General features: G+C 41.3%; 1 protein-coding gene across 1 annotated transcript; it reads right to left on the bottom strand.

The window, feature by feature from the left end:
- Positions 1-1,456: 1,456 nt before the first annotated feature.
- Positions 1,457-17,767, bottom strand: TMEM192 (transmembrane protein 192). The gene is made up of 6 exons (XM_042829717.1): positions 17,686-17,767; positions 15,431-15,577; positions 11,550-11,814; positions 9,451-9,585; positions 5,160-5,262; positions 1,457-3,100 (listed from the first exon to the last, which is right to left on the bottom strand). Exons 1-6 carry the CDS (start codon positions 17,719-17,721, stop codon positions 2,977-2,979), a joined length of 810 nt encoding a protein of 269 aa, XP_042685651.1. The 5' UTR covers positions 17,722-17,767; the 3' UTR covers positions 1,457-2,976.
- Positions 17,768-22,236: the final 4,469 nt, after the last annotated feature.

Raw genomic sequence — 22,236 nt, 5'->3', positions numbered from 1 at the left:
CCAAAATGAAAAAAGGAAATTTATGGAAGAATAAAGACTGGAAATATTTCCCTTACGCCACATATATAGGCTATAAATATCTCAAGAGCGGCAGACACAAAGCCAGATTTTGTTAAGGGTCACATAAGATTTGCATTAATGTCAATCGGGAGCACTATTAGCATGGTAAATAAGTTTCAAGTGCCTGACTATCATCAGACAAGTACAATTAGCATACTGATCTCTTACTACTGCAGATGGCCTTTATCTTCCCCGCTAGCGATCAGTCTGCTGAATGCTTTGCAGTGGGAAATGGCTCTGGCTTGGACAGCACAAACATCGGAGCCTGTCTTTAGTTAACAGCGATGCCCTGGAAGCTTAACAAATTCCAATGCTGATGATGCTGGCTTGTTTTTTTTTTTTTCCCCTAAACATCTCTCCAGTTACCTCAAGGTCAGATCGTTGTCTGCCAGCCTGCCTTTGTTCTTCAACATCACTCTCTTTCTTCGAGTGAGGATGACCTTCTGCAGGGTGAAGCTGCTTGACTGCAGAAGTTGGTATAGCACTCTACAGATGGGAATGCTGTTACAAAGTCCGGCAGTCTGATTTCCTGCATGAGGTGAAACACAGAGGTGGTTTCACAGGATAATTTCTGCTAGGCACTATTAAGAAGCAAAACAAAACACATTTAGCTCGTTTCAACATCCCAGCCCAAAGCTACCAGAACACTAACACGAACATTTGGGGAACAACTCTGAGTCATCGCCAGTGGTCAGAAACCCAACATCCCATGTGAAGCTCACAGCAAGCAGTGGGTTTCAGAAAAGCAAAGCACTGCCAGTAGAACAGGCAGTTCTCTGAGCCAGGGCTCAGAGCAGGAATGAGGGTAGCTCTCTGCTTCTCCAGTTCAGCAGCATCCACAATTCACAGCATGCGTCACAGCGACATGGCCAGAGCAGGAGATGCATGCACAGAAAGCTGCCCCTCACCTTGTAGCTGCCCACAGGAACAGGGCTGGTACTGCTGCTCAGCTTAGCACAGCATCTGCTGCACTGAAAACAGCTCCTGATCGTCAAGTCTAACAGTATTCCATCACTGAACCACATCCCCTTAGTTCCCCAAGCACGCATCTTCACTACCTTGATGGATGGGGACACGAAGCAGCCTGGTTCCAGTGCTTGGCCACCTTCCCTGTGAAGAGACACCTCCTGGCACCTAATTTAAACCTTCCCTGATGCATATCTGCCTAAGGCTTGTTTTCCTAGAACACATTCTCCCCTCACTGTACCTATCAGTCCATTCATTCCACTTCTTAGAACCATTCTTACTTACCCAAATGGTGTGGGCATCAGGCCACAGTGAGGTGGGTGTAGAGATCAAGTTCAGTCATCCCAGCCTTGAATTCATTCAAAACAACTTAGCAGCTTACAACTGCTCACAATATGCTGCAGTCTTACACAGAACAGCAGTAATGGCCTCAGTTTCCCTTAGTTGTATTTATTGTACAAGAACTTCAGTCACAGTTGACTGCTTTCCATAGCAGTTATTTAAGTAATTATACACAATCACATTCAGACCTGAGTTCTAAAAACAAACATTTATATCCTTTCTATGTTTACTATAAAAACGTGGCTTTATTTCCAAAAAACAATTAAGGGGTACAGTTTAGTGTTAAATAGCAGCAAAATATCAACTTTTTTCTTATAATAAAAGACAATCTCCATCTTTGTTATTACAGTAGACAGTTTAGTTATTTTTGAAGTTGTGTTCCAGTAAAAAAAAAAAATAGAATATTTGTGTTTCTTTCCCCATATTCAGCCACAAGACCACTCCTCATGAGGATCTTCCTCCCAGTTTTGACCAGTAATTATTCTGTCTTCCCACAGACATTTGCTTCTAAAAAAATGCTTAGACTACAGTGGTAGACAAAGTATCTGAAAAGAATGATTTTTACCACCCTTCCCAATAAATTTATTGTATTAGAACTCTTGTTTTTCCGCTTCCAGAAGGCCATTCTGTCCCCTGCTGATATCCACCACACACATTCATTTTGGCTTTTAAATTTAGACAGCAACATTTTTGAAGAGTCGAAGCACAGAGCAACTCTGATAGTGGCTCTAACAGGATCTAACTTTAAACCCCATTGAACACTAATGGGTTACAGGGTCAATGACAGCACTTACCATTTGTGTGTCAGTTTGGCAGGCAGAAGGAATCCTGTTTAGTCTTTGCTGACACACAATTCCAGTAGCAGGAGAATCAGCAGACCTGAAGACACCTTTTTGTTATCCACAGCCAGCATTCTGATCAGCTCCACAAATTGCTGATCGTAACATTGTCAAATCTCACATGCAGTACCAGTGCATTTTAGGATACCACCCTTCCCTTCTGCCCTTGTTATTATTTCAACTGGATGCTAAATATTCCTGCTGGCATAGGAAACAACTTCATTCCTTCACCGGGCAAAGGAGAAAACAGATCTAGAATGCAAGTATCTACTTTGTACAGGATTATTGAAGCATAACACCTTAAACACTGGACATACTGAAGTGCAGTGATTGAACACCTACATTCAAGATATCCTAGCTTCAGTACTGTACGCTGTGAGGAATCCTCTGCAAAATTAGGTTTTATCTGAGAACAAATGTGCATTCTAGAAAGTACTTCAGTAACTTAAAGCTCAAAAAAAAAAAAAAAAATACACCAGTGCAAAATAACAGCAACGACTGAAAAAAGTTAAACCAGTCCCTTAACTCCAATTGTAAGCTCTTAGGAATTAAAAATCCTATATGTTCCTGAACATTTTCTCAGAACTGATGTGAAAAAAGCCATTAAGTCCAGTTGTCACAGGTTTACAGTGTACGCAGAGCTCATACTTGCAATTTAAGCTCTATTTTTAAATGGGAAAGAAGATTGAAGAGTCATCTCCACAGGTCTGTTTGGATATTGTATTGCCTTGTATTCTCTCCTGAGCTCCAGCAGCAGTTCTCCAAGCATTTAAGTTTTGGTTTGCTGAGATGTTAATGCCAACAGTCTCTTGCTGAGCAGTGCATTGTGTCGCTGAAGATATTCTATTACATCTCCTTGCTTCTCAACAATCTCTTCTAAACTTGAATTTTCCCTTGAAAGAACAAAAGTGAATACACGTTTCCATAAGAGGTAACAGATACCTGACATATGAAAGGTCAGTGCATGTTCACCAATACTGTAACAAATTGCTTCCTTCAGTTTTACTTTGGAACATCTTGACTGCTTTTCAAAGGGGCAAACAATCTTTTATACCTAATCTCATTTATAGCTGAGAGGGCAGGAAGTACAAAATGTAGGCTAAACTTTGAGCTGTGTTTGCATAAGCAAGTTATGTACTTCCTGCTGGACAACACAGAAGAACAACAGTAGTACAAGGCTGCTTGTTTAGCTTTTACAAACTTAAGCTAATTAAACAGACACCACACTAGGATTGTACTAAGAAACCCATGCCACCTTGTCCAACCACATTAGGGAGTGTATTTAAAGCATAATATTTACATACTGCTTTTGCTGCCTGTAGCTGAGTAAAATAACCATTTCTTGATTAACCTGGACTAAAAGAGTAGTGATATTATGTTAGTACTCTAACAGCATTAGCACCTAACGTCTGTGCTACGTCAGTGCCTCACATACAGTTAGCTCTAAGCTGAGGGTATCTCCAGCTTCCATAAAGCAATGTTACAAAGGCTATATTTAACCAGCACAGTGAAACAGAGCTATTTGATAAAATCTGTGAGACTACAGAACTGCCAAATCTGCAGTCAGAAATTAAGATACAAGTACTGAAGTCTGTGAGAATACTTCAGTCTTCCCATACTCATTAGTTGCTGCAGGCTGACTTGCAAATCTGCTCTGAGCATCCTGGAACTTAGGAAGTGAGCCTTGAAGCACTTGGTTGAGTAGCAGTGCCCTTGTAGTTCAAGTGCACTGACCAGTTGAGTGGAAGTAGTACAATTTAAACCCACTGTGGTTAAGCTGGTGGAAAAAAAGATCAAGTATTTTAGAGAACATTTACAACACTAACCCTAATCTGCACCACCAACTTAAAGCACCAGAACAGCTCCTGATCAGTAGGTTAGGTCAGGAGATCACAGTATTGATAAAGCATTCATAGAATGAAGGTCAACTGAACAGCTAACAGGATTCACTTTTCAATAGACCTTAAACTCAACAGGAAAGAGTCAGAATTGTATAGACCTGGATTAAAATAACTGTTTTGTAATCAGTTCTCAGAGGAAGTTTACACTTGTTAATCAAGGCATCGGATCTTTTCCTTAGCTGCTCATTGTTGCCAACTTCTCTAACACTTGAGGATTTCTCAGGGGAAGAGTTAAACAAGAAAGGAGAACTCCCCCATGCAGTTGCCGTAACGTTGATATAAAGATGGAAGTCAGACATTGCATCAAAATAGCAAGACAACTCTAAATCCTTCCTGTGTCCTGAATCTCTACTTTCAAGTTCCATGAAAGCATCTGCAGGCTGCATTTGTGATACACAGGGGAGGGCTGAAGCAGTTGTCACCTCCACACTTCTGCACTACAGCTTTTACTGCAAGCCATGTAAGCTTAAGTCATGCTCATGCCTCAATTGGCTCATCCACAGGTATAATTCTTTCATGAACTGGAAATATATTTCAATTCCCTTACTACAATGTGCTGTTCTGTGTCAGCAATTGAACAAAAATGCCAATTTTTCATCTATCAGCTGTTTACTATTTCTTTTCTTGTCTGAAAGAACTGTTTCAAGAAGCTGCACTTCTGGAGGCACACTGTAAATACTATAAGACACTAACATTGATCTCCCATTTGCTTTTCAAGTCAGTTATAAAGAGATTAAGCACAGTTACTTGTAGTACATTAAAGACTGATGCAAACAGCTTTGAATGTTCAAATAAATCCTGTCTCATCTTCAGTAGTTCCTGCACCTATCAAGAAATTGCTATTTCTAAACAAAAGCACAAAACTTGGTTTCTCACCTGTACGTACAATAGCAGTCTTAGATCTATGACTCCTTTCTGAACTATTCTTCCCACACCTATTGTGGCTGACAGATTTAAGGCTATCCAAATATTTCTACATGAAGTAACACAGTTCCTTCAGTCAGCATTACCACAGTTGAACACACAGCAGATTAGTACAGAAAAATATTACCCAAATCCAACTTCTGAGGTAATGTGACTAGGGTAAGCATACATCTTTTCTTCTTCAATTATGTCAGGTCTTGGCTTCGCACGATTGAAGTTGCTTACTTTCACTAAAAGAAACAAATCCATACAATATTTAGAAAGCAGCAATAACAACAGAAAAGCTTTATCTAAACAGAGTCCAAGTTAAAAACAAATCTGTAATAGGTAAGTTTGCCTTAGAGTAGAAAACAAAGGAAGTGTGGTAATTATGAGTGGGGGGGAAAAGAAACAACAGCACAATTTACTTATTGCCAACACAGCTTTGATTATAAATACTCTCATTCTTTCAGTCCCGCTGCTCAAAGACGGCAAGTGAAGACCTGAAAAGAAAGCTTAAATACACTGCTTAGCGTGTGTGAAGTTCAGTTTGTCTCCCATGGGAGGGAAAAACCTCAACTTTGAGATGGAACTGAGATTCAGCACCTAAATTCAGGCCATACATTAAGCAACACGCAAATAAAAACACCTATTGGAAGTTTTGATACTAGCATTGCATCTAGGTCACAAGTTCTCTCAAACTCTTTCATAAATACTATTCTGACTACCTACAAAGAAGCTTCAGCTTGTCTGTCTGCTCCAGAACTAGGATACTTGATACAGAAAGCTATTAAGTACACGAAACAGAGTGGCTCTTTGATAGAGAGACACTACAAGAAAGACAGAGGCCCTGGGCATGTCCAGAGAAGGGCAATGAAGCTGGTGAGAGGTCTGGCACACAAGCCTGAAAAGGAGCAGCTGAGGGAGCTGGTATTGTTCAGTCCAGAGGAGAGGAGGCTCAGGGGAGACCTCATTGTTCTCCACAACAACTTGAAAGGAAGTTGAGGTGAAGTGGAAGGCAACCTCACCTCCTGGGAACTAACAATAAGACTAGAGGGAATGGCCTCATGTTGTGACACGCAAGGTTCAGGTTGGATATTAGGAAAGTTTTCTCAGAAAGGATGGTCAGGCACTGGATCAGGCTGCCCAGGGAGGTAGCTGAATCACCATCCCTAGAGGTGTTTGAGAGAAGTTTATGTGTTGCATAAGGGTCAAGGTTTATAGGGGAAATCCTTGTGGTAGGTGGACAGCTGGACTGGATGATCACAGAGGTCTTTCCCAACCTTGGTGACTCTATACTGTACACCTCACAATGTTGGTTTAAAAAAAAAAAAAAAAAAAACAAGTCATTCCTGGGCATCTGTGAATTAAGTTGAAGAGAAAGGTAGCAGATATGGAATGGAGACAGGTGAGGGTGAGAAAAAATGGCAGACACCATGTTATTTCTGGAAGGAAGCTGCAAATACTTGAAACTACTCAAATACCAGCTCCCAATTATAAAAGGGAATGTACTTCAGAGATCCAGATTATACATTTCCAACTGTGTATTGCTTCACAAGAACTACATTTAATACCAGAGAGCCATTTCAGTTTGGTCCACATGAGAAACCTCCACTAAAGCAGAGAAAGACTGTTCTTAGAAGTTAATAATATAGTAAGGTTTACGATGGGGCACCCTGCTAAAACAATGCTAAGGCCCTCCAGAGGCTAGCTACAAGTTAAGCTCAAAGGTTAGTTATTTCCATGACAGTATTCCTCCACAAGTAAAGCCACAAAGGAATAGACCAGGAATTTCCAACATGCTTTATGAGGATGGTAGTCTTATTTATGCACTACTAGATAGATGTAGGAAAGTCATTAAGTACATATATTTAGTAAAACATAATATTTGAGCCCCAGCCCTATCAATAATGAACTTGAGATTAATTCAACTTACATTTAGAGCTCCCTGCATCATCTTTTTTTTTCCAGGCACACCTACTTCACTCAAAAGATTTACATAAATTGAGTCTGTTACAGAGAAATCTACATGGAATCTACAGTTCCATGTAGATCTGATCCTTCACCTCCAGAGCTCATATATATATATATATATAGGCACATAACTGAATGAAAGTCTTTATTCAGAGGAGCTCTACTTCATGGGACACAACTTTGTGAACTACTTCTGGGTAGTTCATGAATTATGAAGTCTCAATTGGGCATTCCACAACATTTTTATTTGTGAGGCACTACATTCAGTAATATTTAAACAAAAAGAAAGCTATATGAATTCTACAGAAGCAACTCGAGTAGAGATGCCAAAAAATCCACAGGAGAGAAGCAACTTGACTCTACACTGGTACAACCTTCCCATTAAGCTCAGGGGTCATCTACCAACACAGGCAAGGGGTTGATGTTTGTGAATTTGTAGTGCAGAACAACCATAGGCTTCCCAGGATTGCTGGTGTAGCTGCAGAGCTACATTAGTGGTACAGTCATAGGACAGTCAGTGATATCTGCTAGTGTTTGCCTTATAATGGGGCAGGCGCTCCAGAAGACTAGAAGACTGCCTCTGAAATATCCCAGAAAGGAGGCTTCATTTTTTCCTGTCACATAACATGCTCTGTTTTGAGAGGGGGGGAAAAAAAAAAAGTATATGTGAGTGTCACTATTGCATCAGAGTCAAATCTAACCAAGTACTCCTCTATTCCCTTCAGGAAATACACGGTTTATCTTCAACCTTGGGAGTGTCAAACTACCTCAAAACCAATCATTACACACACAGGTATGTGAGGTCTGTTAGCTTACTTCAAAATGTTTTGGGATGGAAGTTGAACTACCTACCTGCTGGAAAAGGTCATCTAAGGTAATTAGAAAGGTCTTCCCACCTTCAGTCAAATGTTACATAATAATTAATACTTGCTCTGCACATCAATCAAGTTCCAGAGAATGAATCTCAGACTGCTGCTAACTATTGTCAAAAGGGAGAGGCTTCATTCCTTCTTGCACTGCAATTCTGTCCCTCGTTTGCTTTGATTCCAGCACTCAAGGAACTCTCTCCTCCAGCCTCCCCCAGCTCCATCTCAACAAAACAAGAACATCACACCCCACACTCTCCTAGGTATAAACTGGTTAATGATTTCATGAGTACTGGTAGTACAAGCCAAGGAAGACAGCCATCCTGATGCCAGAAGGTCAGGTCATTTAAGAGCTCTTACAGAATTCCAGTCTCAGATTTAACTAGAAGGAAATCAACCTTAATAGCAGCTTGCTCTATTTTAGTAAGGTAAGAGACACATAATGAAGCTCACTGAGCTACAAGAGGTCTCAGGGTAACAAATACTGTTTCACTGGAACTCCTCAAGTTCTAATGATGTTTAGTAGCTTATCTCTACTCTTGAGTTTCCCAGGAAAGCAAGTATACTTATGCTAAGAAGGGATGTCCTCCAGCATTCTTGGAATAGCTCTCTAGAACTGCCATGCTCATGTTTCCTCCAGGACAGGTTAATTCAATGGAAAGCCTGATAAAATGACACACATGGAGGCATCTCACATGCCATACAGAACTGAGATGCAGTTCAGAGTTGGGACTGCTTGCTGTATTTTGATTTCAGTTTCGTCGCAAGAAACTTTTATTTCCTAGATGACCAAAACAATCAGCAGCACTTCTTAGTGTCATTACACCAAAGCTTTCTTTCCTATAAGCGAAGGCTCCAAGAATTTGCAATAATAAAAGCCACAAACAAGTCACAAATTAAGACATACACTGACTGCCATGAAAACAGCTTTTAGTTCATGTTTAACCGCATGCAGTCCTGAAGTGCTTCAACTTTCTTACTGTTTGATTCAAGGCTTGGAACAAACTTAAATCTGCCTGTCTGATTTCACCTCTCTGCCATAGAAAACATTGCTACTGTTAAGCAGGAATACAAGCAATATAAAAAAAAAAAAAAGCATGAATTAAGGGCAGTTCTTACATTTTAGTGACAGAGGAACTGAAGCTTTTCAGATAGGACAGGTAAAGAAGAGAAGGGAATAGAGATTTAGAAGTCTGGAGATCAAGGCGCATCACACCATCAATTCTTCAAGTCCCACAGGAGCTGACAAAACCAGCTTCTGAAGCTTTGCAACTCACAATAAGTGCAATTGACAATGCACTATCAGCCAAGACAGTTCACAGGACACTTCAGCAACAATTTTTTTTATTGCCACTTCAAAGAACCTGCAGCATTAAGTTAAGCACTTTTGTTTACCAAGAACTTAGAAACCTGCATCAAAACTTTCAGCCTTCCCATTTGTACCAGATTCACTCCAGCCTTTCCACAGGTACTGATTCATTTCCTATTTGCAGTTAATCATCTTGGGACACCCAAAGCGTTCTACCCTGAGGGCAAACAACACTGCTCAGGAGCAGTTAGAGCAATCCACACTCCATAAGGCAAAAATTCATCTCTCACCTGTGTAAATCACTAGACATGTCAGTGAACTGATCAGCTCCAGGCCCAGGACTCCCAGGATAAGATACAGGTACACTTTACTGTGATCAGGAAAGGAATGCTGGGTTGACAAAATCAAAAGCAGGGCTGCATTACCTAGGAAAAAAAAAAAAAAGCATTATTTTTCAGGGATAAGAATTTCACTAGCTGTTAGAAGTAACTTATTAATCCCTCAATCCTGGAGACCCACATTAGGCTGCAATGCTTCAAACCATGCTTGCCTGTTTGGTTCACTTGCTAACACAGGTGGTGCAAGCTCACAACTCTTGGCAGCAAAACTAAGTTTCATTTCAGCATTTGACTGTAATGGTAGGGGTTGTTGGTTTTTTTTTTTTTATGATTTTTTTTCTGACTTAAGGAGAGGGTGAAGGACTGGATGGGAAAACCTAACACACAGCATATGTTGACTTGAACAGTTCCTAGCCCTGCTACTACTATCCTTCTTAAAAACTGCTTTTATCCCCCCCTTTTCAATACCTAAGAGGTCACATCACTCAGTATGAAACGGAAGGGTATTTTCCATCAAACAGGAGACTTCAATGTATTTAAAAGCACATCCCATAAAAATAAACTTAAGTAAGACTTCTAACTCTTTGAAAAGGAGATACTTGCACAGGTTTCCACTTGCCTAGCTATTATTTTAATACTTGCAGGTCACTGAAGTTTAAACTGAGATGACCACAAATAGCTACAGAGAATAAGCATTGAGTTAAAGACCTTAGAATTTACTTTGCATTCTTTAAATTCTCACACACTGCTACATGCCTCACGTGGAAGGCAAAACATGATCATTTCCTGTCCAAACGCTATAGCCACAAACACAAATATTAAGGCCATTAAAACAACAAGAGGACTGTACAGTACTCCTGAATTAGGCAACTGAACTGTCAGTACATCAACAGCAATTAGCATAATTGGGTGTTAAGAGTATTTGGGCTAACCACCTTCTGAGCTACAGATGATTTACATCACAAGTTCACAGCACAGAACTGATTGCACCTGAATATTTACATTAGCCCACAGTTGGTAAAGCAGAGAAGAAACTGACTCCATCTAAGACAAGAGTCAAGTTTAATAACCTCAGTCTCGGTTCAATAGGCAGAAACCATCTTTTAACTATTATTCAACATTCTTAAGCCTGCTGCAGTCTAATCTTGTCACTGCATGCCAAAAGCATCTTTAGAGCTCTATCTAGTGGCCATAACCTGCAGTTCTGCACATTCAAACAATGTTTTCACATACCTTTTCATGACCAGGTAGAATGAAAGCTACAGTTTTCTATGCAGTAGGGCCACAGCCTACAAGACTGGTTGAAAGTTTCCATTCCAGATCTTTACAAGATTTACAGCTAAGAAAAACACTGTGGAAGCCACTGTTCTTCCCTGCTACTGTCATCCACACGTGGAGAAGCCTCTCAAGTTACATGGATCTTTAGATTCAATGAAGGAGAGCTTTTTTCTTTATAAGAAGCAAAGCAGCTGACTGTTGAAACGTTTTCCAGCTTCACTGGCCAGTGGTGTAGCACAAAGACATGAAAAAAACCCCCACTGTCACACATCACATGCTGTCCATTGGAAGAAAAATACAGTTACAAGTAGAGCCAAGTGTTACATGGAGCCCTGCTGAAGACTGTAAATTCTCTTGTTTAACTCATTTCAGACATTTATTTAACAACAGTTGATGCAGCTGCTTTACTTTTTTTTCCCCCCTCGACTTCCACTAAAATACTAAGGCTGAAAAACAATGCTTGCTGGATGGATCTGCTATATTGTCATTTATCTAATTAGATTAATCAGTATGCAAATGAACATCACTAGCAGCTAGACATAAATCGGTACATTTGTTACTTCAATTTCTGGGCACTTTTGTACTATAAAAGCTCTTCACAACATGCATCTGGCAAGTCAGAACAGCCCATCTGAATAAAATAGCCTCCGCAACTTCTCATTTGAAGCGTTTCATTTCTGAAGTTCACAACACGTGATACACAGTTGTTCAGCCTTTCAGCACACCAGGACGTACAGCTTGACAAGATGAACAAGAAAACAAGTTCACTTCACCTGTAGAATGTATCACCAACGGAAGCCTCTTGAGATGCCTTGTCGATCGATATATTAAGAAGTAGCCTCTGCTCCTGATCCTGCTGTGGTGGTGGTGGACGTAGCGTTCAAAACACACATGCAGAAGCCACAGAATTACCTTGGCAATTATTATGACAGTCTGTACTTTAAATGGGTGAGTATAGTTCCCAGGGCATTTATCCTGATTTGGATTGGGGTAAGAACAAAACATAGCTGCTAGAAACGCTAGAACAACGAAAGCAACCTGAAAGAGCAACAAAGAAAAGGGAGAAAACACACAGTCAGCTATCAAACAAGACACATTTCTATGATTTGTTAAGCATCTCTCTGAACTCATTTCACTGGAGTTGATAAGCTATTAACACTAGGTAATCTTACCACAATCACATGTAACTCAAGTAACATACTCCTCATTGCACAGAGTTAAGAATCACCACTGTTTTCAGTATTCCCCCCAACTCAACTTCATTGTTAACCAAACTTGCTTTTCTAAGAGAATTCATCTGATTTCTGAGCAATTTCTTTCTCCCTCTCTATTGTATTTTGAGGGGAAGGGATTCACACACAAAGGTTTTTTTTCCACTCATTCAATTAAACTTGCTATTCCTCTCTAGGACAGTCTACATTCCTTTCCACACAAGAATTTGACATTTCATTAGTGATAATTAATCTTTCTAAATCCAATCTCCAGGTTGACATCAGAAAGCAAAACATCAACTTACTACCTTACACAGTGAATTACTAACATGGGATAAAAAACCCCAAAGAGTATTTTTTATGAGTTTCTTTATTTAGTTAAATATTTAATCAGAATGAACAGCCTAGTGAAGTTTTATTGTAAGTTTCCATGCCTTCTAGGCTTCTCCTCAGGCTTACAGCATCAACACTGCATCATGTGCCATCTTCTGGCCGACTACAAGTGGAGTGCTTGGTGCAGATTATCTCAGGTGTGTGCATGTTAAATCCCTACACAATGTTGTGGGTTTTTTTTAAACACTTTCATTTAGTGAACAAAAAATTTGGGTACTCTCACATCCTTCTGCATTCTGTTTAATGAGTACATTAAAACTGAACTGAAATAAGACAAATCCCAGTGACACAAAGTCAACTGACAGCTTCTATATACAGCAAAAATGCTTGTGCTTCAACTCTAAGCAGCTTTCATGACACTAATACACTTGGATTTTATAAGTTCCCCATATCTCAAAACTGGTAGAAACAACTCATCAATACGAGATACAAAAGAAAGTCTGACTTCCAAAGCCATTTCACTTCAATAGTTCACTCCTATTCCACTTCATGGACATCAAGTCCTTTCACACCCTTCAACTTCAGCTATTTTTGTTATTTCTCAAACAACTTTGTTCACTTAAGTCAGTCTTTCAGAGCCACTAATTAACTACTGATGCGAACCACCTTCAGCCCACTTGAGTTGTGAATGGAGTTGATGACTGAGAAGCTAGGGAAGGATTAAGTGGGAAGAGAACAACTTGCAATCAACAGAAAGCAACATCACACCATAAGAAAGCCAGGGTAGAAGGCAGAAGGAAAAAGCAGTGGGGGGAAAAGCATCTACATTAGACTTAATAATGTTACTCAAATGCAATTAAAATTCAAAGTTACCTTAGAGCTAAGTATCTTAAGTGGAAAGTAAGTTAAGATCAACAGAACATTTAAGCTGTAATGTAACCATGTCCTTTTCTTGCAAAGCTAGGAACAATTCACCCAACCTCTGTTTTATTTAGTCCATTTACTGTTAGGTTTGCCTCTAAAAACAGCGCAACCAGCTCAACTCACCCCAAGAAAAGCATTCTAGAACAGAAAACAGTTACATTAAGTTGTGTGATGCCAGCTGTCATGCTCCAGCATTGCAGCTCTATTAATCTATGTCAACACCTATAATGAGGAGACAGCTTGCCATTAATTAAGAGTGCCATTTAATAATGCTGTTCAGCTTACATTCCAACACCAAGAAGTCCAACACCAAGTTTCCCACTCCAGGTCAAGGTATTTACAAATGAAACTTGACTCTTACAAAGAGCAGAATTCAAGCAGCTTTGTTTTCTTTACATACACATGCAGACAAAAGATAAGGTTAATATAAAGGGGTCTGTGTATCTTCTACTCCTCTGGAGTCTCCTGACAGAAGCAAGAAGCCTTGAAAAAAAGCAAGGCTTGGGAAATGGAAAGCCACTCAGAACCCCAGCCACAACACACACCAACATAAGGGCACTCCAGAAGTTAATGCAACTAAGCAACCACTGTGAAGAAGCTATTTGTTGCCTAGCTCCACTTCTGGGTACAGGAGGGAAAAGAACTACATCAAGTGCCATGCAAACCATGGTAGAGAAGCATTACGGCTTCACCTCACAACACTATCAGGAGTTAACTTCTCCAGGATACTTGCTGCATGCGTTGGCTATCCATCATAAGCTAACCTGATGTCTCCACATTCCACAGAGCTCATGCACATTAGTAGAATTGAGAGGGAAGGGGGGAAAAAAAAAAAAAAAAAACTAGCTTTCCTCATCCATCAGCATGTTTCTTTGCAGCAAGAGATCGCACCACTCCTTGGGCAATTACTCCACCAACAGAAGATGATGCCTCTCCATTTTGTTTCAATTACTGACTTGCCCTGGAACAGGCTCAGCAACAGCAGCAAGACTTAACCTGGAAAACTGCAGGTTTACAGAGACCTGAGCAGTTCTTTTCTTACCCTCCCTTTCTCTCCACTTGCAGGAGAGAGGAAAATGATGGGAACTGATAACTTTCTAGCAGTTCTCTAGCATCAGAGTGGCTGACATTGCACTACAACTGTGTACAGCAGACTGAAACAGTCCCAGTGCACTGGAAAGTCTAGTTCTTCACTAAAAGCAGTAGTATCTACCTTCAAAATGCAAACTCAAAATGCTGTCTAACAGTACCAGTGATGTTCTGGTAGGTGAAACACATATGGCTAGACATTCAGTTTCTATGGGAAATATTAGCTGTCTACTCAACAGAAAAGCAGGAACAGGCTTTCTTAAGTTGGCTCAGAAGGAGATTTCATTATATTACTAGGAAGCACACAAAACATCTATTAAAAAAAGAAGGCCAGGGCATATCGTTCAAACAGCTCTGAGGCTGAAACAAGTCTTTAAAATTCTATTAGAGAGGACTTTGCATAGGACTAATGATAGAATTTTTGTCATTTATGATTAAAGAATTTCTACGTTTGCCGGTCTTGAATATTCTCTGGCTTTAAAAGCACACCATCTCCAGGTCCGTATAAACGGCATCATGCCATGAGAATACCATTTGAATTCCCTCTTAGGAAGCAAACTCTTCACCTGGGCTTCCTGTGAAGTTTCTACGTGATCATAAGCAGTAAGTGGCTTCAACTTTTAAAGGATAAACTCACTACTAGATAGGACTCTCCCAGCTTTAGTCTACCAACCCCAGCAAGACCTTCACACTGTTAGCTATAACATCGTGCTCTGCCTGTGCTTTTCCACCTCAACCCCCAGATGGAAGTCGTGGCAAGAAATAACATCTGGATTCCTTTACCCCTCCATTCACTACCATGCAAAACCCAGGAATTAGTCTAACTTGACATGCTTAGTAACTATGATAAGAAATACTTTAAGCCCCCCCTGTGACATTAAGTTCAGAGCTTAGCACTCTATAACTCATCTGAACACCTCTGCAGCAGTAGTGTTGCTTCAAGATACATTTCCAACAACTTCAAACAGCTGTTCTTTAAAATGGTTTTTCCACTCCCTAAAGAGATGTGCCATAGCATTACTGAGTGATTTGCTGGGGAAACATTTCAGAATAAACATAGTACACTTTCATAAGGAAGTCATGTTTCTTAAACTTACGTGCAGTAGCAACAGAAAGTTGGCAAGGAGAACTACTGGGATAGCATGAAATCTTGGCCTTAGTTGAGAACACAGCGTATGAGACGAAGTAAGCGGTGCATCCAACAGAGCTTCATCTTCTAAACTCTGTGTTATTTCCAAGGAGCCCTGGAGCAGAGGAAGAAGGGAGAATACAAATAAGTTCTGAAAGAGAAGTCAGAACAATTTTCTATTGCTTCAGCTATGGAAAAGAAAGAACAAGATCAGTATCTCAGGATACATGCTCTTAAGTTCTAAGCCAATTAAAACCCAGAGGAATCTAACATGAGTCCACCTCCTGGCATCACTCTCAGTTTTAAGGAAGCTTAGTCTTAGAGTCATCCTCATGCTTTATACAGGTACTCTAAGTCTGTTATTCACGCATTTGTGCAAGTAAATTTAAGACAAAGAAAGAGTTGTAGTCTACCACTTAACAAATACAAGCTTAGTTCAAGTGATTCAACCACCAACACACCAAACACTTGCAGCAATAGTTCAAACCAAATCCAGGCAAGGATGAAGAATCAGTTCAGAAAGATGCCAGTAAGGGCTGGGCAAGAGATGCTCTGCCATCACCAGATAACGTAAAGAGACCTCCTGAGACACAGTGCTGCCAAACACTAAGGTTTCTTTAACTCCACTTTCCGCTCAGGTACCTTAACTATGTAATTTCCCTGAAATATTTGTGTTTTCTTAGCAAAAAAGGTAGTAAGAATAACCTAAGCATTGGTGGAAGGAAAAAAAGTCTTTCCTTGTGGACATGGAATAGAAAAACAAAGTACAACTTACGGGCTGAAATAACAACTATTTACTAGGACAGAATAGGAAGAGATGGGCTCCTAAGTGCTGTTTCATCTATAGACATCTGCCTACAACAAAGGAAGTAATCATCTAGCTTACTTCAGCCAGCATTACATTTTAATTTAGCACACCAAATGCCTTGCTCATCTAACTACAGGGTGCAAGTAGGGCTTCCTCACCTGTTTGAATCCTATTCAAACTTTCATTTACTACAGCCTTTGAATGCAAACAGTTCTTGCAGGAATACTCACAGGGTAAAATCACCTTCCACAGTAGACCTTTAAGTCTCAAAATGCTACCACTCCTTTTTACATTACTAACTTAAAATCCAGAAGTACAAAAATGCTCCATCCCTGTTACATGATGTCAGGAATGATTTTCAACTCTGGAAGAAAGCACTCAGGACAGGCACTCCAGCCACAGAGCCATCTCCCCTCAATCCCACCTCATACGCACCAGTGTAGCTAGCAGCTCACTGCTCAGATGAAGGCAACAAGCCACAGCCAGGACAATTTCTCCTGCCTGATGGGAAAAGGTGAGCTAATTGCTCCCAAAATACAGTAACACAGCATTATCTGAGTGCATCTGACTGCTGTGAGGTCAGCTACAACCCACCTCCACATAAAATGGCCTGGGATGAAAAGAACCATTAAGATCACGTAGTTTCAACCCCCTGCTATGGTGCAGGGTCACCAGCCATCAGACCAGACTGCCCAGAACCACAACCAGTCTGGCCTTGAATGCCTCCAAGGACGGGGCATCCACCACTTACATTGGGTACAGCAGCTGATAGCGCCCCCTGGATGAGCACTGCTCAGCAAGGCGACCAGGAGAACTGAAGAGAAGCAAAGCTAAGAAGCACTTTAACTAGGTCAACTGAAGGCTTCGTTCAATTAAGGCTTGCTAAAACCACACCCATTAGAAGCCCAAGCAATCAGAACACACGGCCTCCTGCTGTAGATGAAGCAGCAGCACGAACTGTTGCATAAAGGCCACACTGACAGTCTACAGCCTCCTACAGCTGCTCTAGGAGAAACAGCAGGGGCAGCCGGCTGCTTTTGTAAAGCATAACATAAGCGGCGTTTATAAGGAAGCCCAGCACAGCCGGACCCCGACGGGCGGCACCACGCGCCCAGCTCCGCACGGCACAGGGAAACCTCTCGCTTCCCGAGGCGGGCCGGCAGCTCTCCGCTCAGCAGCTCCCCGCACCGAGAGGAAAAGCAGGCCGCAGCCTGTCGCTGAAGAGCAAGAATAAGTAAAAAGCGGAAGAAAGAACCAGAAGCGGAGGAGCCCCACCGGCAGGCGCCCAGCTCGGCGCTCCCCGCTGCCAGCTGTGCCCACTCCGCCTCGCACAGAAGCCCGGCCCCGCTCCCGAGCGCCGACACTCCGCCCCCGCGCCCCCGCGCCCTGCCGAGCCCCGCTCCGCCCGCGCTCACGTTATCCAAGTCCGTCTGCCGTCCCGTCACCGCCATCTCCACAGCCCAGCCCGCTTCCACCCGCCCGCCTTTAAGCGGCGGTTCCGCCAGGCGCAGGCCTAGGCCCCGCCCCGCCCGCTAGTGGGGGCGGGGCTACGGCAGCGCGGTTGCGTTGAGGCGCGCGGTGTCACTTCGATAAGGTGCTGTGCCGTGCGGAGGGGTCAGCCTGGCTGGCACGGTCTGCACAGCATTGTGGCTGATGAACATCTACACTAAGGATATTTCAATAAAATGCTCCCTTCTGCTTAACGGATCTGTTGTGCAGAAACCAGAACCGCTTGTGTGCAGAGCACTGCACTCAGTTGCACAGCCAAGGAGCTAAGTGCTGGCTAATCATAATGGCTAGAATGTTTTCCGACTATAAATATATTTAGATCGATTTTTAGAACGATTTATAGCAGTTTTAAAAAATCAAAATACCGTTAAACTTTGTTTGAGGAATCATAGAATTGCTTAGGTTGGAAAAGACCTTAAAGATCATCGAGTCCAAGCACAACCCGACCATGCTGCCCTAACTCTAACAGCCCTCTGCTGAATCATGTCCCTGAGCACCACATCCGAACGGTTCTTAAACACATCCAGGGATGGCGACTCAACCAACTCCCTGGGCAGCCCATTCCAGTGCTTCACAACCCTTTCTGTAAAGAAGCATTTCCTCATATCCAACCTAAACCTCCCCTGACACAATTTGACGCCATTTCCCCTCATCCTGTCACCTGTCACCAGTGAGAAGAGACCAACCCCGCTCTCGCTGGAGGCACCTTTCAGATATTTGGAGACAGCAATAATGTCTCCTGTCAGCCTCCTCTTCCCCAGACTGAACAGCCCCAGTTCCTTCAGTCTCTCCTCACAGGCCATATTCTCCAAGCCCTTCACCAGCCCTGTTGCCCTTCTCTGGACCTGCTCCAGCACCTCCATGTTCTTTCTGTACTCAGGTGCCCAAAACTGAACACAGCACTCGAGGTGAGGCCTCACCAGTGCTGAGTACAGGGCAGGATGACTTCCCTGGTCCTGCTCACCACACCATTGCTGATCCAAGCCGGGATGCCATTGGCCTTCTCGGCCACCTGGGCACACTGCTGGCTCATATTCAGCCCACTCCATTCAGCACACCAAGGTCCCTTTCTATCAGGCAGCTTTGCAGCCACTCCTCCCCAGGCCTGTAGGATTGCCTGGGGTTGTTGTGATCAAAATGCAGGACCTGGCACTTGGCCCTATTGAAACTCATTTGGTTTACCCTGGCCCATTGATCCAGTCTATCCAGGTCCCCCTGTAGTGCCTTTCTCCCCTCAGACAGATCAACGCTCTCTCTCAACTCCCACCCAAACTTACTAAGGGTGCACTCAATCCCAAACTTTTTTTTTTTTTTTTTAATGAAAGTCACACATCATCTTGTGTTGCTTTGATTTACAACCAAATAAAATGGTCAACTGCGTATCTATCTCCCTACATTTTGCTTTCACAAATGTCTTTGTCCCTTTTGTTTTCAGTGGGTTTGCATTCTGAACTTGGCCAGGATGATATCTGATGTGAAACAACGTGGGGGAAAGAGAATCACAGAATCACAGAAATCACAGAAACACCAAGGTTGGAAAAGACCTACGAAATCATCCAGTCCAACCATCCACCTATCACCAATAGTTCTCACTAAAAGATATCAAGAGAGATATCAATCAAAAACATTAAGCAATTTAGAACAGTTGTTCAAACACTTATGAATCAAGAAACCTTAAATCAAGGATTTGATTCACCACTTGGAATTATCATGTAGTGGACTGGGAAGGTTAAAGGTGAATGCTCCAGTTCCATGGATTGTGGATAGTTCGGGTACCTGGTTCTCAGAAGAGAAGAGCATACAGTTTTAATTACTGGATTCAGAGTAATTTTTATTGTGAGAGGTTTTAAGGATGTAAGTAAGGTTTTGATGATGTAAGATGACATAAGCTTTTTAGGATTCTCTAACGCTCAGTTCCAGTTCCATCTTCTGACGAATGTCACAGATGTTGTTGCTTTAGTGCACCCAACTTGAAAATCTTCCCATTGCCTAAAATACATTGAGTTAGGCCCATTCTTGTATTACAGCTAAGGTAAAAAGATACAGTATGGCCCGACAATTCTGTGCTATGATGTCTTTATTTGCAGATGGCCTTTATGGAAAACTAGCATAGATTAGAAACCCGGGATTAAATCCTATGCTTGGGCATAGCCTCTTCCATGTCAGTAATAATTACAATATTTGGGCACTAACTTTCACAAAGAGGCCTAATACCTACTTTTGTTCCTCTCAATTTTATTTTGAATTTGGCATGAATGGAAACAGCCTTTTCACATCAAGATAAAGGTGTAATTATTATTGCTGTCTCTTATTCGTACTGCAGGTACAATTAGTACTTACACTACATTCAGCTCTGCGTAAAAACAGTCTGCTCTGAGAACATGGGCTTCTGACACATCCCACAAGGAATAAGAATGCAAATGAGAAGTGAAAAGGTAAATATAACAGTAAAGATGCTTGTATTTGCATGAATTGGTTTTAACAGTCCTGACTGACAGTGATACTACAGTAAATGAAGTGTATTTTCTAGATTACAGACACTTCATGGGTACTTATTTATTTCAGGCTCCTGTAAGCACTTAAAATCCTGTGGAGATTAAAAAAAATAAAAAGTTCACTGTTGAATACATATGGAAAAGGAATCTTTCTCTCCATATTTAGCTTCTGATTTTCATACAGTGCAAACTATACGTTTCCTGTAGGCTTTCTGTGGGACTGTTTACATGCGGTATAAATCATCCAGTCAAACTCCACCACTTGCTATGAAGCTTTAGCTTCCTAAATAAAATACCTGTTAAAATTTCTGTAGTCTTTAAATGCAAGCTATTGAAAGAGAAGAGCATCGCACTGGCTTTAATAAAAACTCTTTCAGTCCTTCTCAAATTAATATACAAATTTGAAAGCTGAAGGCTTGCTGTGGCCATAGGATAATTCTATTTTATTAGTACAAACTGCTTAAGTTCATAAAGGAGTCCAGATATAAGACTGATGAAAATAGGTAGATAAAAGTTATTACCTCTATGGAAAGACAATTTGGACTGCTTAATGCAGATGAGACAAAGGACTCATATGCTAGGACAAATGTAACAGTGACTGAAAGAGCTGTGAAGAAAAGAATGAGCACTCTTGCTTTCTTTATTCTACCAAATTTCCAGTCGTATTCAAGAGCAAATAATTAGAGGTTCCATAACGGATGAAACTCTTAATTTCACATGTATTTTTAGAAATTTACAACCGAAGTATAAATTACAGTTTAGAAATGAATAGCTCAGTGTATCATTTACCTTGAGTTAAAGATGAATTCGTTTTAAATGTTTTGAGGCTTAAGCAACCACCTACTTAGGAGGGCAAAAAGTTTACACTATGTAAAGTGATTTTTAACTATGAATTTTGTAACTTTCTTCTGACATTTCAAAATCACATCTTTTTTTATATTGTATTATAGATGTATGACAGTAGGACAAGCATATACCTAAACCATATGTGAGAAGGGAAATGCAGAACTATTTCTGAAAATATTGGGGTTCAGATAGCATGGCAGGGTGATTTTCCTGGAAAAAGAGGAATATCAGAGATAATTTGCCTCAAGAAAACATTGGGTAAAATTAAAATAGAGAATGACATTCCAAGGAAAAAAATAGGTTTTGTTTTCCACAAATATATTTCTGTTGTCCGAATATTGTCTTCAAAGATCATAAAATCAACTTGACAGGAACTAGCTTGCATAAACTATGCATAAAAGCCAGGTTGGATGGGGCTTTGGGCAGCCTGGTCTAGTATTAGATGTGGAGGTTGGCAGCCCTGCCTGTGGCAGCAGGGTTGCAGATTGATGATCCTTGATGTCCCTTCCAACTCAAGCCATTCCATGATTCTATTAACTCAGTTTCTCCTACGACAGCTAGAAATGCTTTTCACTTCCTATTAACAACCCGCGGAAAACCCATTAATATTATCTTTTAATATTTTAATGTCTTTGATTTCATTGCCTCCTTACACAAGGAAAGAGATTGTACAGTGTGTGAACTGTACCCCACTTGCTTTTTCTCAGTCTACATTTGGATGTCCCTCAAGTAGGTCCTCAAGCACTGGCCCTCCAGGCTTATTTATGTGTGTGCAAAACAACCACAATTCAAACTGATTCTTTCAGCGTATTCTGTCACTTTTCACAGTTTAAACTGTTCCCAATTGCTGCTCTTAGGTAAGCTCCCTATATGCATGCTTATATTCAAATATGTGAGCTGAACTTTTCTTTTGCTGTAAGCCAATCATAGGAACCACGAACTACTGAAGCAGAGAGGGCATGGAACTGGCTCCCCAGGGGTCACAGCACTGAGCTGCTGGAGCACAAGAAGCATTCAGACAGTGCTCTCAGACATCAGGTTTGAATTCTGCGTACAGCCAGGGGTTGGAGGTGGTGGGCCCCTTCCAATTCAGGATAGTGTATGCCTTTATGCTGC

Source organism: Centrocercus urophasianus, unplaced genomic scaffold (genome assembly GCF_019232065.1).
Source record: "Centrocercus urophasianus isolate 14NV4802_14NV808 unplaced genomic scaffold, USGS_Curo_1.0 seq_32, whole genome shotgun sequence".
NCBI classification, from domain to species: Eukaryota; Metazoa; Chordata; class Aves; order Galliformes; family Phasianidae; genus Centrocercus; species Centrocercus urophasianus.
The sequence above is the reverse complement of the archived record's forward strand: the minus strand, read 5'-3'. Positions and strand labels throughout refer to the sequence as shown.